Below are 17,958 nucleotides of genomic sequence, written 5' to 3'. Positions count from 1 at the left end.
TCCACACCAGATTTCTGTGGGTTGTTTGGGTTTTTTTCTCCTTTTTCTACTCTGGGATAAGAACTAGGCTGCTGCAATAAAGCCTGAACTGTGGCAGACCCAGTTTACCAGCCTGGGCCATTCCCACGCAACCCTAAATTGAGAACTTCCTTCTACTTCTTGTCCCCCTGCAGTTGGAGTAGAAGAATTTTCTCCTTCTGCCCTAAAGTGCAGTGTATTAGAGGGACAATATCTTGAGCCCCAGCTCCAAGCAGCAAGAAGGATTTGCTGGCTGGGATTGGCCTTGATGAAGGCATCAGGGTGAGGCTGTGATGGGGAACTGATGGCAGGTTGGGTAGTGAAGGATGGTTTTTGCTCTGAAATTAAAAGTGTCTGCCCAGTCCTTCAAAGCCACAGTCAAGTGTAAAATTGCTCAGCACCATCACGTTGTGAGATTTAGTTACAGGTATGTGATTACCTGTGAAATCCTGCCTGTTTTCCATGGTCCTCAGCCTTATGTGCTGCCTACATCCCAGGGAGCAGATCCAGCCTCGCCTCCATGTTACAACCCTTAGGGCCAATACCACTTCTAGGTCAGTTTTGGTTCATGCACATACAAAGTAAAAATAAAAAAAAGAAATAGCAGAAGCCAAGAAAACAACCTGCCTTTTTTGGAAGGATAAAAGCATTTCTCAGCAGTTTGGGATCAAGGTAAAAATTCTCTTTGTGAGCCTCCCTGACGTTCTGGGAATGCTCAAGAGCAGTCTAACGGGCAGATTAACTCAAAACAGGTCCCATGTGGAGGGGAAGGACCCTTGGTGGCACCTGGGGCATGGGGAGCCCTGACCTCCTGCTCCTGTGCTGGAGTGGCCTTGGCTGAGCTCCTTGACCCCAACACTGCTCCATCCGGCACCGGTGTCCGAGGAAGGAAGGATGCGGTCTCCTGTCCTCAGGGGTTACAGCAGCCTCAGACCCGTATAAAGCAACAACTTTATTAATCCCAGCTTTGCTAATAAGGAATTACAATGGTTGTGGGATTTGGCAGGGGAAGTGTGCTCAGTTGCCATGCATAGTACAGTATTTTCCCTGTTTTGTTTGTATTTTTTATTTAACTACAAATAATTTAAAGATGTGTTGCGTCTCCTTCGATTAGAATTTGTCTCTTCATCCTCTTTTTTTTTGTTGTGGATTTAAAACAATACTGATGAATTTCAGCTGGTCAGGTATGCTAAGGTAAATTGTTAACTTCTTTATCTTGGCTAAACCTGCAGCATTTTGAAGGGTGGCAGCTATGAACATATCAGGATCTGGTTTTGTCTCCTTTGTAAAAATGTGTAGCTTTGTTGTACTGGATGGAAGATCTCCCAGTGTCAAAAAAATTCAGGCTGGTAGAAGAATAATATTGTCACAAGGCCAGTGTGTAAATACCTTAAACCAATATAGCATGTTTAGAGGAATTAGACTTTCCCCTCCCAAATTACAATTTTGGAAAGCAACTCTACCTCTGTATTTATTTCAAGTTTAAATATTTTGAAGGAATATCTCCTAGGTTTTGAAATCTGGTTTCCATTCCTGGCTCTGTTTGACCTACTGTGTGACCCTGAGAAAATCTTTGTTTCTGTATCTGCTTAGTTGTTCTGATGCTCCTCAACACTCACACAGAGCAACTTAACATCTGTTGGTGTTGAGCTACGTGTAACATTTTGGTATCAAATAATAGTGGTTTTAATTGCAGATTAGTGCATATGGGTTAGGATGGAAAAAGAGAAAATTAAAACTCTTGTTTTTTAGAAGATGTATCAATTTAAAAATTCTTTGGGTTTCCATGAAAAAAATGGCATGAAGTCATTTTCTCTGAAAAGAAGGGAGTGCTCAGAGGCAAAGGACTGTTCTCCTGTGAACAAGCTTGGGGAAAGAAATAAGGAAAAAGGCCAAGAGCTCTGCAGCTTCCCCTGATGGTGAGCCTTGGAAGGACTGATTCTTTTTTTCTCCCATCTTTCAGACACAGCCAGTGCCCAACCCCATCGCCTACTTCATGCATCGCTCGCCCTGGTGGTTCCACCAGTTTGAGACCCTGGTCAACCACTTCATCGAGCTGGTGGTGCCATTCTTCCTCTTCCTGGGACGGCAGATGTGCATCGTCCATGGCCTTTTGCAGATCCTCTTCCAGGTGAGATGCTCCTGGGTTTGCTTTTCAAGGGTCACATCTTCACCCAGGATGGGGCAGGGGGTGTGTTCCAAGGGGTGTAGAACCTCTCCCGCTGCCGGTGATTGGGTGCTGTTGGGTGAGCTGGGGTCTGGATGGCCAGGATGGGGATGCACATTCCTTACATGAGCTTCATAACCAGCAGCAAGGACATGGACACACATGCCATGAGCATTGCTGGGGTGGATGGGCTTGCTGGAGCCCATCTTCTCCAAGCAGGAGCAGCATCCAGAGGAAGTGACTCAATCAGCAGGTCAGGAGTTCAGGCTCAAGTGAATCAGGATGATTCACACTATTCAGTGTTGGCTCTCTGGTGGTTTGTGCTGGCCTGGCTGTGCTTAGGGTGTTGCTGGAGTTTGTGTCCCTTGCTGCTGGCTTGGTTTCTGTTTGTAAGGGTGGCAGAGAGACCTCAGTCCAGGGCTGGGGCAAAGGGTCTGATCCTGTGGTTGCCCATGGCTGGGATGAACACTTGCAGTTTCTCCAGAAGTTAATTTTTATAGGTATACTTCACACTTTGGAGGATTTTTTTAATACATATTTGACATTCAAGGGCTTTTCTTTATCTCTGAAAAGGTTTGAGCTGCTTTTTACAACCACCAGCTTTACTGAGCCTAGGCTCACAGTGAAAAGAATTTATTCAAAAATTAGTGACATTCACACTCCAGTTGATTTTGTTGGGGTTTTTTTGTACATGAAATAAATAAATCTGGGCAAAAGTCAGAGGAAAGAAGGTCCTGCCCATATACTTTCCCAGACCACATGTGATTTCTCCCATCTCTGCCTTGGCATAATTCAAAGAGCTCATTAAGCCCCAGCCACTCTGGCTCACAGAAGCGCAGCTTTCAGCCCTTGCTGGCTGCAGCCTTTGTTCAGTATCATCTCAGCATCATGACATTCATCCTCAGTAGCTGTTACTGCTTCCTGTAAATACATCTGATGCTTAGGCTGGAGAACAGCTTATAAACTCTATTGGTAAGCCACAAAAATGCTGATCAGATTTTATAGAGACAACATAAAAGCCGCAGGACTCGTGCCCTTGCAGGGATGCTCGCTCCGTCTCCTGCTTCCGAACGGCTTCCCGCTGTGCTTGGGTGCACGCAGCTGTGCCCCTGCTCACTCAGTGCCTTTTGGTGTGACGTTTGGTTTTGCTGAGTTGGGCATACCCAGGCATCTGGAGAAGAGGTCTGACCCAAGGAGGTGCTGGGTCATTGCTCCATGAGGTGTCAGTCATGTTGGCAACGGGCATCGCACCTGAGGTTTTCAGTGTCACTCGGAGGATTATGTTCAGCCCGACTCTTTTGTCTCATGGCCAAAGCAGAACATCCCATCTCTGCTGGCTGCTCATTGCAGGAGCAGGTGGGTGTTGAGACAATGTAGGGATGGGACCAGCAAGCAGGAATCATGAGTAGAAATGCTTTTGCATGCAAGGAAGCATAGGGAGGATGGTGATGGCTCTTTCTAAGGCAAGTAGACCCAGAAGGGAGCAGAACGCACCGTGGTGAGTGACTCATCAGAAAGCAAAGCCTGTTGCCAAATTCCAGGCTTTGGCATGGCTGCTGTGCCTCAGGGCAGACCTGTGCAGCTCTGCTCACCTCTGTGCTGGCAGAAAAGCAATAGCTCAGTGGGCTGAGATGGTGATGCTTTGTCTTCACATCTCTGCCAGAAGAAACTTCTATGACCAAACAGCCTGACCAAACGCTCCTCTCTCATCCGTTCCCTTCTCGGTCCAGGGTTTCTCCATCCTTGCCCTGCTTTCAAGTGGGGACTGAGATGGGGCAGACAGGGGATGCTCCCTGAGCCCCTGGCCGTGGCTCTGTGGCTGGTGCTCACCCCCAGCACCCTCATGGTTCCTCCAAGGGCCCCAAGTGAGCAGCACGACTCTTGGTGTGCTGGGGACCTCAGCCAGAGCCAGTGGGATCTGAAAAAGCCAAGTACACACAATAAAGGCTCATAATGACATATTGTAAATGCATGCATCTTAACCACCCTTTAATTGGTGCTTTATTGATAGTTTGCAATTACTGACTTATTTCTATCATGAGGGGAGTCTGCAAAGGAAAAAAGGGTCCTAGTGTAAAATGCAGCTCTGGTGCATTTATAGCATTTCAACAAAAACCTGTTTATTTAATATTTACTGCCCTTTTCTTCATTCAGAATGACTTTTATTGACAATACTTCTGCTCTGCAAAGGAAGCAATAAAGTTTAATGTTGATATACCACTTAATTCTGCTTTTCAAGATTTGAATTGACATTACATGCAAGTTTTATTGGACATTTTATAATTGTTATTGGAGTCATGGTGGCTAGGTTGAGTAAGTGTATTTTTCCAGATTCCATTTGGCCAGGAGAATATTGCTTTGTCGGGAACCCAAAAAAAGTTGTGCTTTAAAGAAAAAAGTCTCTCTTTTTTTCCTTTTTCAAGTGTGAACTTAGTCTTCTTGCCCAGTTCATGTTTGTAAGGAAAAAAGCTTAGTGAGTTTGGAAGCATCAGAGAGGAGAGGCTCGGCAGCCTGCTGGCTCAGCAGAACAAGGAGCATGCCAGGAGTATGGATGTCTGTTCCCCACCAAATTCCCATGAGGTTGTGCTGGTTGTGCTGTAGGCACACTGTGCTGGTCCCAGCATGCTGGACTGGAGTACCTGGGCCACCTACTGCGTGGGATGTTTGGGTGACGACAACTGAAACACTCACTATGTAGGCAGATCTGTGCACTGTCCACTTTGGTGCTTGCCCACCCACCCGTGTCCTCACAGGACCCGCAGGGGGGAGCCAGGATGCCCCACAGTGTTGGTGCTTCATGTGCATTGATGTTGCTCTGATCTGGGTTTGGGGTCTGTCTGCTCCAATATGAGTCCCCATAGCTTGAGCTCCTAGAAATCTCCCCTTTGATGGCTTTTTGAAGAGTCTAACTTATTGCAAGTCTCTCAATATAAATAGTCTTTGCTTAAAAAAAAAATACATTTTAAAAAAATTAATGGGTGGGTTGAATGCTGGCCAGTTCCCCTTAGAAAAGTCATTCTTTGTTGCCAACCACTAGATTGGAGAGGGTTTTGTAGTTTGCAGCTGTGGGTGGACTTCTTGCAGGACATCTGCACACAGAGAGATTCTCCATCAGATTGCAGCACCCAGAGCACGTTTGCCTGGATGAAAGGTGAGTGGGGAGAAAATGTCATCCCAAGATTTTATGGCAGGCCCCATTGGCTACTTCCCTCCCAGGCAGGCTGCAGAAATGCTCCCCAGCCACCAGGGCAGCTGCTCATAGTCCCAGCCAGGGGCTCAGGGCTGGGATTGTCCCCACAGTGTGGCCACCTGCTGTGTGAAACGCTGAGCCTGAGGAAGGTGTTTGCTGCGAGGATGCTGAGACATTGGAACAGGTCAGCAAAGCTGCCTCATCCCTGGTAGTATTTTAGGAGAGGCTGGGATGAGTCTCAGAGCAACCTGGTCTAGTGGGAGGTGTCACTACCCATGACAGGGACTAGATGATCTTCAGGGACCTTCCAACCCAAACCAGTCTGGGATTCTGTGACTCTCAGACTCCTGTCTGCACAGGTTGACATCACCCCATGAGGCCTTTGTTTTTTCCTGTACTGCCTGCTGGGATTCAAACCCCTTGGTTTTCTGAGATTCAAAGTAGTGCATTGACCATCCCACCTGCAGGGGAGCCTGCTCAGAAGATCTCAGCCAGCCTGAAAGCATTAGCAGGTGATGGTGGCAAAGCCTCCCCTTAGACTGTCTGTGCTGAGAGCATCCTTTTGCATTTAGAGATCTTAGATAAAGGGCAGCCAATTATTGAGGATCTCCAAGGTAAATACGCAGCATTGTTTCAAAAAACCTCTCTTTCTAGCATTTATTGTATGTAGAAATGCAAATCTAAGCCAGAAATTAAACTAAATGGACATTTAACTTTTCAGCATCATTAAGGATTTATTGTAAGCAGGTGCCAGACTCGACGTGCTGAGCAACACTGCTGCAAATTGTCTCTGCCAGGAGGAAAGCTGGAGGAGAGACTTGTAACTCAGCTCCTTCCATGCTCAGCTTTGTGCTCCAGCCCTGTAAAATCAGGCTGGTGAGAAATGGCCAGTCTGAGCCACAGAAACCTCCAAAAAAGCCTGAGGTGGAGTTTGCTCATATGTAACTGAGAGTCTTAAGAGTTTTTGAGAGTTTGCTAAATATTCAAAGCTGTTTGCTCGCATTGATTATTGTTCTTTTGGGGGAGTATGGTTGCATTTTGCAGCAAGGTGCTCATGTCTGGAGCAGGCACATTTGGGTCCCCTCATTAGGTTTATACTTCCTGGGATTTTGGACACCTTTTCTAATTCCTAAGGAGGGGGTTTTCACTGAATGTCTCTTGATGGTGGCTACTGAATGTCGTGTTCACTTAATAGGGTGGAAATCCAGCTGCACATGGTGGCAGTGGCCAATGTTTTGTCATTTTGAGTCTGATGGTGCCAATTGGATGATTTTGTAGTAGTGTTAGGGTCTGAGCCTCAAAAATATGCATGTAGATCTGACCCCAAAGTTCAGGAGAAATTAGGTTTGAAATGTGTCTGTTAGTATCTGGAAGTGGAAGAAGAGATCTTGGAGGGTCTAGGGGACCACAGGTGAGGTCTGGCCTCTGTTTTTCCTGTTTCTGTACAAGCATCAATAGTGGAATATCGGGTTGGAAGGGACCTCAAGGTTCATCTGCAACCTTTCTTGGCAAAACCTGTCCATGCCCTTAGGAGCCTGTGGTTTTAAGGGGAGGGAGGATGTAAGTGCTGCTTGGGCAAGGCAAGTCCTTTCCCCTGCAGGACCCCTTCCCACCACACCACCCAAAAAGCACCGCGTCGTCTCCCCTCTGACGCCTGCATCCCTTCACATGTGGTCACCATCATGCACCCAGAGGTCTGTCCCTGTGCTCAACCACCCATAGCCAGAGAGGTCCAAGTACCAGCATCCCAGTGTGAAACTCGAGAGGGTGCAACCCCCGGCCCCGCTGCTCTGCGGGTTTTTCTCTGCAGCTGGCTCCTAAAACCCTGAAGCTGCATGTTTTTCATGTCCAATGCACAGCTTACACCACTGAACGTGTTTCTTGGCTCCTTAAGCCAAGCAGTAAAATTACACTGCTTGGTAAAAGAGTTGATGACGGGAAGCGAGAGGAAAGCCAAAAAAGCCAGGAAAAAGCCACCTTGCCCCTGCGAGCTGGCAGGTAGTGCTGGCTTAGGGGCTGGGCAGGAGGGGGCTGAGGTTTCTTACAGCCCAGAGGGGCTGGTTTTGGCTGGGCCAGATGGGAAGGAGCTTCAGTATCATAAAGGTAAAATCCATAAATGAATAAATAGTAAATGGAAAGAGTAAGGCTCACCCTGGTGGAAAGGCAGGGGCCCTTCGTGCCAGGATGAGCTCAGCCCCCAGTGTCACACGTCAGGACAGAAGTTTCCCAAAGGAGCCAGAGGCAAAGCCTTGGGGTTGCCAGTTCCTCACTGCCACACGTCCTCCCCCTGTGGAGGTTTGGTGGTGGGCTGATGTGGGGGCTGTCCCAGGAGGTTTTGCAGCAGGAGCTGTATGTAGAGCAGAGGGATGGCAATGCCTAGACTGAAGCTGAATTCCAACCTTGTGGAAGGCCAAGATAAAACCTCCACAGCCAAAACCCCTTGAGCTCAGAGCACTGACAAAGCTCCCAAGGTGGTTCTTGGGGTTCAGCCAAGGAGCCGTGCAGGAACACAGTGGCTTCATGAGCTGCTGGGGAGTCAGGGTTGAACTCACTGTGGGGGACCCTGGCATGGGGGACTGTGGCACTTTTATCTCAGAAAACAAGTTCTGAGCAACTTTGCCCAGCTGGATAGAGACATGCAGCTCCTGGGAGCTGGGAACATGCAGGGAAGTGGGCAGCAAACCTTTAGGAGGTTGTTTTGAGATGAAATTGGTCTCTTCTCCCAAGTAACAAATAATAGAACAGGAAGGAATGGCCTCAAGTTGTGCCAGGGGAGGTTTAGATTAGCTATTAGGAACAATTTCTTCCCCAGAGGGTTCTCAGGCCCTGGCACAGGCTGCCCAGGCAGTGGTGGAGTCAGCATCCCTGAAGGGATTTTAAAACCTTGTAGATGTGGTGCTGAGGGACATGGTTTGGTGGTGGCCCTGGCAGTGCTGGGGTTGGGTTGGGTTTGATGATCTTAAAGGGCTTTTCCAACCCAAACGATTCCATGATTCTGTGATTATCCTCTTCTGATTGTTTTGGTTTGTGTTTTTTTTTAAGCAGAAAACTGTTGTTGAATAAAATAGATATTTTCTGCCCTTTTTTCCCTTGGCTTGGACAAAGCCCAACCCCCTAAAAGCTTTGATGGAAATGGACACTTCCTCTAATTTGATTCCTTTCCCATCTCATCACCAAAGCTGTGCACGGGGAGTGAAGTGGGGGTTTCCCCTCCCTCTCTTTTGGGAGGGGAAGGACCAAGCCCCCCAGGCTGCCACCACTGCTGCCTGTGCCATGCCACAAGCCATTGGAGGGATGAGCTGATGAACCTTCCAGCCACACACATGCAAATTAAATCCTGCTGTTGCGGTGCCACAGCTGCAACACATTGTGTTGCTGACTTAAGAGGTAGCAGAGGTCACAGCAGCAGCCCAGAGAGAGGGAACACAAAAATTAAACAGCTCCCCCCTTCTCTGCAGAAAGGGTCTGAATCCAGTGTTTGTTTTCACTTGTCAGATTCGAGCTCGGTTTTTGTTCTTTTTCTTAGACTGGTGTAAATCAGATGCGTCTCCAAGAGGATTATCGGGGTTACACAAGTCCCAGGCTTGTGGCAGAGGAATCAGGCCCTTCAGCTGTGCTTTAATTGTGCCCCTATAGGATGTTTGCACTACTCGAGTGGTTGTTTTGCTTTGTTGGTGCAGAGCAGTGTCAGTACCTTATGAACACGCTGTGCAAGAGGATGAAGCTCCTGCCCTGTTCCCTGTGGGAGCTGCCCCAGGGCTGCTGGGATGCAGCAGCTGGAAAATCTGGGCATCCCTTCAGCACGGCTCACATGGAGCTTGGCACTGTGAGTTCCCTGGAGTTAAGACCCTAAAGGAGTCTGCAGATGACACCCCTCCAGGTGGTATCCCCAGGGGATTCAACTGGCACATGCCTGGTGAAGTTGGGTGCAGGGAGCAGGGTTCCCCCAGAGGGATTTCAGCCTTCACAAAAGTCCAAATTAATTTTATTTTTATGTGGTTTGGAGAAAAAAATAATAATAAAAAACCCCAAAACACCCAACAAAACAAACAAACAAAAATTGGAGAACATCCCAGGAAAATTAACAGCAGGACATGAGTTTGCTGCTCAGGGAGGAATGTTCTGATGAAAAATAGTTTTCCAGATCAATTATTTAAAAATCTGCTTGGACCCAAGATGGAGGATGCAGGGAGAGCATTTAGAAGATTGTTTGGGTACCTTGAAGGGCTGGATTGGGATTATGGAGATTAATCATGGTGGGTGCAGCCTCCCAGCCCCTGGGGCCAGCCCTCCACGCCTGTCCTGGTCCCACGGGCAAGGGGTGCCCGGGGTCCTCATGCCCCTCACTCCTCCTCGGTGCTCAGCCCTGGCACAGCTCCAGCTCCAGCTTTTCTTGAAGCAAAACAACAGGAATGTGAAATCAAAGGAGTTACAGGGGAGATTTTCTGTTGCATTTAAGCCACCTTAAATTAAATACTGAGCTCTACCCCACCCACCCCCCCAAAAAAAAAAATTCCAATTTAAGCAGGCAGAACCCAAACTATTTAATCACTGCTATATTTGATTTCACATCCAGCTTGATAATATCAGTTGTGAGGCAAGGCTGCTGTGCCAGACACGAGAATACCAGCACATACCACCCCAAATCAGTAAATAACAGTGCTCGTATAATGGTGTCTGGTATTAGTTAGCAACAAGTTAAGTTCTTGCATTCTGCAGTAGTCGGAGTGACTTAGAAACACTTACTGTTAGCCATAGGAGTGCATTTAATTAGCTTCTGATTCAGGGGGCTGGGGTTTTTTTCTCTTCTCTTTTTCTTTTTTTTTTTTTTTAATCATTAAATAAAGTGTCACCCCTAGCCAGTGCTGTAAACTCTATTTTGATTGTGGCTGCAATAACCCCTTTGGGCGTCATTCAAATTGTACTAAACAGTTTCTGGAGAGTGCTGGTTTCTCTCAAAATAAACCAAAGTCCGGCTTTGACAAGCTCTAATGAAAAACAAATTGTTATATTACTTAGCAAAATAATTTGAAGGAAGTCTGAATTAGTTGTAAAGGTGGAAAAGGTTCAGCTACTTGAAAATAGAAATTTGGAAGGTATTTATTTTAACCATTAAGCCAGCGGCCTTGAAATACAGCCTTGTTTGTTACAGAATGCGCCTAACGAGAGACATGAATCATGCTGTTAATCAGTATGGGAACTTGATTAATTGGAAGGGGGACCGTCAGTGACTCCAACGGGCGGGGCCGCCTGGCAGCACTCGGAGATGGAGCCCTGGAGCTGGTGTGATTTACCATCAGTCATCCTGCTGGCACATGGAGAGGAGCTTTGGAGGGATCCCACAGCCTTGGGATCTTGGGTTTGTTCTGTTTTTTTTTTTCTAAATTGGAAAGAAAATGTGGTTATTTGGTGCACTGTCAGCCTTTGGTTTTTTGGTGCCTCCGTGTTTGGTTGTCAGATTTGCTGGTTGTTGTTTTTTCCACAGAGGAGGTTTTAGTGTGTCTTGGAGGCATCTTGTTAAGATGTCCTAGGCAGGATGCCTGTCATCTCACCTTTGCTACTGATAGTGGTTTTCCTTATTAAACCTGAGAGTGAGGTTTTACGCCCAGCTATGAAATCAGATTTGCACGGGAGGCCCCGAGGATGCAGAGTGCTGCCACGGCTGTAAAAACGCAGCAGGAAGGTCTGTATTAATTTTCACTGTTGACTGGGGCTCTTGGTTCTGGGGCCAGGAAGAGCTTGGCCATCCAAGAGCACTGGTTTGTTTCAGAGCAGCGTATATTTGCTCATATGGCAAAAAGATTTGGTGGCCAGGAGGGGAGGGAGCATGTGGCTGTGCCAGAGGGATGGGTTCCAGCTGAGTTTCAGGTTTGTGGTGGAAGGTGCCACGTGTGTCAGGCTGTCCCAGTGGTGGTGGCCTGGTTTGGTGCCATTGGTATCATCTCTGTGCCACGGTAACCACCATGGCCAAGCCAGGAAGACCCAGAGACCAGGTAGGCTCTGGTGGCCCCGTGTCCTTGGGTGTATTGCTGAGCCCTGCATTCAAAGTTCAGAAGTTAGATCCCCAAACTGCAGAATTTGCTGAAATGTACTGAAAACACAAGCCATTCTGGCTGCCCTTGGCCTTTCTCAGGGTTACAGCCTTCCAGGGTGCTCTCAGGTCTCATTTTCTGCAGTGGTCTGTGTAGGCTTTACACCATTCTCCTCTTCACACTACATGAACACCTTCCAGAGCCGTATTAAATGACATGGCTGACATCCACCACATGTGGTCCTGCCTTTGCCAAGGGAAGAGGCTGTGGAGTACTTCAGCTCCTAGGGCTCTGGGGCAGGGTTGGTTTGTTGTTCTTTTTCTACTTCCTGTTTTAATTTTGCATTGGATTTTCAAGATTTCTCCACAATCCAGAACCTTTTTGTCCGCAATCCTCTAGCAGAACCACCAGGTGCTTGGGCTAGGAGAGAAAAATCAATGATGCTAATGCTGTCAGTGAAACCATGTGAGCTGGCAAGGCTGCACTAGCTTCAAAACATCTGCACTTTCCAGATGTGATCCGCTCACTGCTCTGCTGCAGCATTTGGGTCCAAAAAAAAGATGGGAGATAAAGTATGTGTTGCACATGTGATTGCATCTATGGGTAAGTGTATGTATAAAACATTATGTCTCATAAGAGCCAGACCAGCTGTAAACCAGAGATGTTACTCAAGTCAGTGACATGTTCTGGAACATGTACCCTTACCATATTCCCAGTGATTATGATGATTTGTTTACATTTAGGTGTAGCTACTAAAGCGAATGAAAACCATTAGGATCCATTAACGTTGCCCAAGCCAAAGGACTCGCCCACTAATACGTGTCAAATGTCTTCAGGCTGTAGGTTCATCCAGTTTCAGTGTAGTGACTTGAAGTGATGGGTAAGGTTCCTCCAAGTTTAATCCCGTTTTCTGCACTGTGTTCCTGATCCGATCTGGTCACATCACATCTTCCCAGCCCGTGGCTCTCACCAGGTCTTTGCTTTTCATCAGGGTGGGGGTGGTATTTGGATTCTGCTTTTTTCTCCTCCCATCATCTAGATTTCGGGACCTTTAAATAATGTTTTATATTCCATTTAAAAAAAAAAAAGAAATCAGAAGAGTCTAACTGGAAACAGATGGCAGATTAGGAACTTTTGTTTTTTTCAAGGGAGTTTATACTTTATGAAGAGAATTGTTTAATGTCAGATATAGACGTGTGAAGACAGAACGTGCCCACTGGAGGAGTGGAAGGGGCTAGGAGTGGGCTGTTGCCTTTGGTGCTGTGTTCTTGAGGGTGAGGGGAGGATTTGGCTGCAGTTCATGGCTGCAGCGAGCTCTCCTGGCTGAAACCTGGGCTTCTACCAGTGCTGCTCTGCAGTCTTTCCTCTGCTATCCCTGGCTGTCGCAGCAGCTTAAATTATGCTCTTACCTTGGGTTTCCAGGTTCAGGTTAGCAAAGCCAGGGAGCCCAGTGGGTCAGAGCTCCTCTGAACAAGTTGTCCTGTCTGTGCATGGAAAATCTGTCTCTGTTGACTCTGCCTTTAGCCGTGTCCAAATTTCCCTGCAGAGATGTGGCTCCAGGCATCATCCTCAGCAGCAGGAGCAGCCAGGCTCTTCCTAAGTGGCTGCACCTGCAGGGACAGAAACACAGAGTTCACTGAGCCTGCCCAGATGGTACCTGCTCTCCTCCCAGGTGGGCAACTCAGGGTCTTTTTTATTCATTTGTACATTTCAAAAAGTGATTTTCTGCAAAGGTAAGTTAGTGCACCTTCTATGCATGTGGATAGTTGGATTTAAGCACACCTTGTGTCAGCTGAATGTGTGTCCCTAAAACTCCCCAACAGATCAGAGGTGCAAGTTCTACCAGTATCCCTTGCTCAAAGATTGGATAGCTTTTACTAAAGCCATACTAGGGGTCCATTTTAGGACCCTATGTCATTTCAGAGTAAAAACAAAGCCTTGGAACTCGGGCTGCTTAGGGATAGAGGTGAAGATGGATTTTGTAGTGTCCTGCTTTGATGAAAAGAACTCATTTGCTTATTCTGGGCCAAGTTGCTTGGTTTAATGTTTCTGTGTAATGATGCTGCCTCCAGAGAGGTTTTATTTTGATTTGGAAGTGTTGGGATGAGTATGCAGCCTTGAGATACTTTAGCCCACACGCAGTTTACACAGCTGTATTATGCAGTTCCCCAGGCACCACCAAAGACATTATCCCTTTGGTGATGCAACAGCCAGAACTTGCAGGAAACCTGTGTCACTCGTTACTTTCATCTTCCTATGAAAACTGGAGTTTCTCAGAGCCAGTGACTCAGAGAAATCACTGCTTAGTGCAAGATCCTCTTGGAGCAGCTGGGGTTTGTTTGCTGCCATGAGGGATGTTGTGCTTGGATGCAGGCTGTGGTGCCCAGCTCTCCCCAGGGTGTGCACCCACCCACCCCTGGGATGGAGACACTGCAGGGTGGTCAGTGGTGATCCTTGCCTGCAGAACTGTTTGCAAACCCCAAGTCTCACTTTCCTTTCCTTGGGGGAATGTTGGCATTTTGCAGTGGGTTTTGGATTGTTCTTGCTGCTATTCATCGAGTTGGTGGCTGAGCTCAGCTGAGCCTCAAGCCCCAAAGCACCTTGTTCCAGGCTGGTGTTTGCAGCACAAGGTCTCACCTCTTGCTTTCCTCCAAGGGGCTTCTGAAGTTCAGTTTCATCTCTGCCAGCAGCAAAATGATGGTTTGTCTGTCCACGGGAGGTGTTGTTGATTAACTGCTCATTTCACACATATGCAGCCCCCCTTTGAAGATGGGTTCAGCTGAACAGGAACAAGGTAGGTTTGGTCTGGGCTTGGTGTCCACATGTGGAGCTACTCAGGAAGAGATGTGGCACTTTAAATTTACACCCTACTTTAACTAGAAAAACTTGTAAGCGCCAAGAAGCCCCAGCTCAGTGCCAGTTCTGCACAGGCTGAGAAAGCAAGTGCAGAAAAGTGTTCCTTGCTCATCACATCGGCACTTCTTGTGACTCGTGCTGATGAGAGGTGAGATGAAAGGGAAAATCTCAGAGGCCCTCTGGTAGCCATGCAGCTGATTCATTCAGCTAATAAAGATCCAGGGATCTGAACCCTTTAAAAGCTCAAAAAGCTGGTTCCCTTCTTTGAAACATATTCCTGAACTCATGCTGGTGGTAGAAGAAACACAGAATCCCAGACTTATTTGAGCTGGAAGGAACCTAAAAGATGATCCAGTTCCAACTCCCTGCATGGGCAGGGACACCTCCCACCAGACCAGGTTGCTCCAAGCCCCATCCAACCTGGCCTACCACAGGTCTGAGATGCACAAATCATGTAGGCAAGAGAAAGTCTAGCAGAAAAGAAGACAAAAAAAAAAAAAAAAAACAAAACAAACCAACAGTAAATTCTTGGAGCATTTGGGGAATGTTCAGGACCAGATTACAGCCTGTGTGGGATGGCAGTCAGGGTTGGTAGGACATGTGGTCTTGCTCATGTGAACAAGCAAACAAGCACAGAGGAGCAAGGGGTCAGGTACTTCAGAGGAGGACTTCTTGCCATGGCTGGTTGCTGCCTAGATGCCCCTCTTGCTCCTGGAGTACCAGTCAACCACCACATCATGGTCTGCTTTAGAGCACCTGCCAGCTCCTGCTGCTAGGTGCCAGGGAGAGATGCAGGGGTACAGAGACAATAGAAAACTCAGAGTCAACATAAGTTTAAAAAAATTTGTCTGGGAAAACAAACCATCCTGTATTGTTTGTTTGGATTGAGGCTGGGAATTAGTATGGCAGGAGTGGAGAATGGGAAAGGGAATGCTTTTATTGCATCAATAATGTCATTTATTCCATAGCCAGCCCTTGCAAACCAGTTCTAAACCCCATGCAGATCCCTCTGTAGCAACAGCAGCAAAACTGCCCGTTCTCCCAATCCAACACTGAGTGTTACTGTGGGCCAGAAACCTCAGAGGGAGCAAAGCCAAGGTGGAAGGGTCAGGGTCTGGGGGAGGGGACACTCTGAAACCCAAGGCATCCAAATCGGCTCCATCTCTGTGATTCAGCAGCAGATGGGGTGGTGCCAGAGACACTACGGGGCCAATATTCTTCTTTTCTCCCCACTAAGTGTTCAGGGGCAGACAGTGGTTCCTAAAGAAGTTCAGAGACCATTTTTCTGGCTGTTTTTAGAAGAAATATGACCATAGATAAGAAATGGAGCTTCAAAATGTCACCATTCATCCTATGTTCCTTACGCCTTCTTCCCCTTCTCCACCCAGGGATGAAGTGGCCGCCAGCTGCAGAGCGTCCATCAGGTCACTGCCTGCTTCTGGTCCCAGTTGCTGTCAGTAAAAAGGGTTGTTGGTGCCTCCAGTGTCTCTGGTGGGTTTTTCTCTGGCCCCCAGTGCTGATTACTGGAAGGCAGGGGAAGGGAAGCGAGATGTTTTCATGGAAATCTGTACCTCAACCATCTTGGCAGCCAAACCTGAAATAGCTCAAGTCTTTTGCCCCGAACTTGATGTTTATGGTCAATCTGAAACTCCACCTGTGGTCGCCACATGCGTCCTCTGCAAGACTGCAGTAAATTAAAGCACAACAGGGGATTTTAAGAAATACATCCTCTTCCTTCTTGGAGTCAGGTTACATCGACCTCTGAACATCTGGAGTCAGTGTCCTAGGGCTCCCAGAGGTTCTGCTGTATTAAAGGTTCATCTGCCTTTGTTGAATTCCCGGCCCTTCCCTTCCCCGTTGCCTCCTCTCAGCCCAGCGTTGCTTTCAGTGAGGCTGGTCCTCTGTGCAGCCCCTGCTTTATGCTCAGTATGTAACACACACTGTGGAATTTTAGTTATCTCTTGCCATGGGTACACACAAATCCATAACCTGTTGCCATTTACTGTGCTTGTGGGAGAAGTCTAATATGAAATACACTCTTATTTTGTCATAAGTCTGAATTTCTTCTAAGCTACTGGTTAACAGCATCCTGAGGGCTGGAATAGAATATTCATTTTAAACACATGCACAAAAAAAAAGCTATTCCATAGGTCACAAAAATGGCCCTTTGCTTTGAAGGTCATTTGCTTGCTCTCCAGGTTGCCCTGATAAATGAGAGGGCTTTAATAACCAAGTCCTGCTAATTGAAATGCAGAGTACAAAGGTGGAAGCAAGTGGGTCCTGCTGCCTCTCCAACCCTTGGGTTTTGTTAAGAGTCCAGAGTAGGAGAGATGCAGAAGCCATTGGGTGGTTGTGCAGGAGCTGCAGCGACCAGTCCCATGGTGGTCCATGTGGTCCCTGCTCAGAAGGTAATGTTGAAGTGCAGCATCCCCTGGAAGTCACCCCAACCATCCCTGGGGAGCGACACATCTCTGTGCTCCACCCCAGCACCCCAGCCCTTCAGCTCTTCTGCAAAGATCAGCACCCAGAAGGAAAGTGCAAGTCCAGCTTTTTGCTTTCTGCCTTTCAGGCAACAGGCCTCAAGGTTTAAAGACTTACATCTGTGTTTCCCTTGATGTGCTCTGAGTATTTCCCTTGAAGTTAACTAAGTGGATAAGACTTTGCAGGATTAAAGCCAAATGAGTCCTCACCCACCATGCTGGGAAGTCTTGTTGAAGTGGGTCATTGGAGGGAAAGGAGGAGGAGTCAGCACCAAACTTGCCCCTTTCATTTTATGCTTCTATTTATTTAAAAGATATTTTTTTTTCTAAGACAGCTTGAGGGGAGAAGAGAAAGAAATAAAGCCCCAGGCTGTGGTGTAACCACCACAGTCAGATGTTGTCATGACTACTAAACAAGAAACCTAATTTATAAAATGAGGAAAACCATATGAATGTGAAATAAAAGAGAAAAAAAGAAAGAGGCAATCTTACAATATTAACTATGATGTAGAGAAAAATATAAACAGACACAGTTAGGAAATTCCACAAAGAGTATGACTTGTTTAATATTAATCATGAAGGAAAAGATTATGAGAGCTCCAAAGATTGCCAAATGAAATACTCCACACACATCCAGGACTGTGATAAGAGTCCTTGGGTGGTTTTCCTCAGCTGCTTGGACAGTCAGTGCTCTTGGCCATGCTCTGTGGAGATGCCCTGATCAGAGGATGCTTCAGGGATGTATGTGGGGGTTCTGCTGCTTCTCTCTTTGTGGTGCTTTTCCTCTGGTGCAGTGTCTAACTGAGTGCAAACTTCCATCCCATCCATGGCTGCCAAAATGACATGTACTTTTATTTAAAATATTGGTAAATTGGGAAAAGGAATTGTCTTTGGGCATGTGAAATGGATCAGGTCAGGAATGGTTCTGATGTTCCTTAAGCCACAGCTTCGTTGTCTCCTGAAGCTGAGGTTGCTGCAGAGAAGTGCTGGGCACATCCCCTGGGGTGTGCCTTGGGAGGGCTCTTCTCCTGGTCCTATCTCCATAGCTGCTATGTCACAGTGCTTCTTGCCTCTGTCTTGCCATCTGTCCTCTCCTGACTTTGGAAAGCACATGGAGATCCTGAAAGCAAAGCATTAGAGAAGTCCCAGATGTTCATGGTTTGATCATAAGCACCCACAAAGCTTACAAGCATACAGGCTAATGACCATTCCTTG

At 47.2% G+C, this 17,958-nt stretch overlaps 1 protein-coding gene across 1 annotated transcript in view; it reads left to right on the top strand.

The window, feature by feature from the left end:
• Positions 1-17,958, top strand: part of LMF1 (lipase maturation factor 1) — a 180,337-nt gene that overhangs the window by 121,392 nt on the left and 40,987 nt on the right. The window contains exon 6 of the mRNA XM_051632446.1: positions 1,982-2,149. Coding sequence (XP_051488406.1) covers positions 1,982-2,149 — 168 coding nt within the window. The remainder of the gene's footprint in view (positions 1-1,981; positions 2,150-17,958) is intronic.

Source organism: Apus apus, chromosome 14 (genome assembly GCF_020740795.1).
Source record: "Apus apus isolate bApuApu2 chromosome 14, bApuApu2.pri.cur, whole genome shotgun sequence".
Classification (NCBI taxonomy): domain Eukaryota; kingdom Metazoa; phylum Chordata; class Aves; order Apodiformes; family Apodidae; genus Apus; species Apus apus.
Note: the sequence above shows the minus strand (reverse complement) of the source record. Positions and strands in the feature narration are given on the sequence as shown.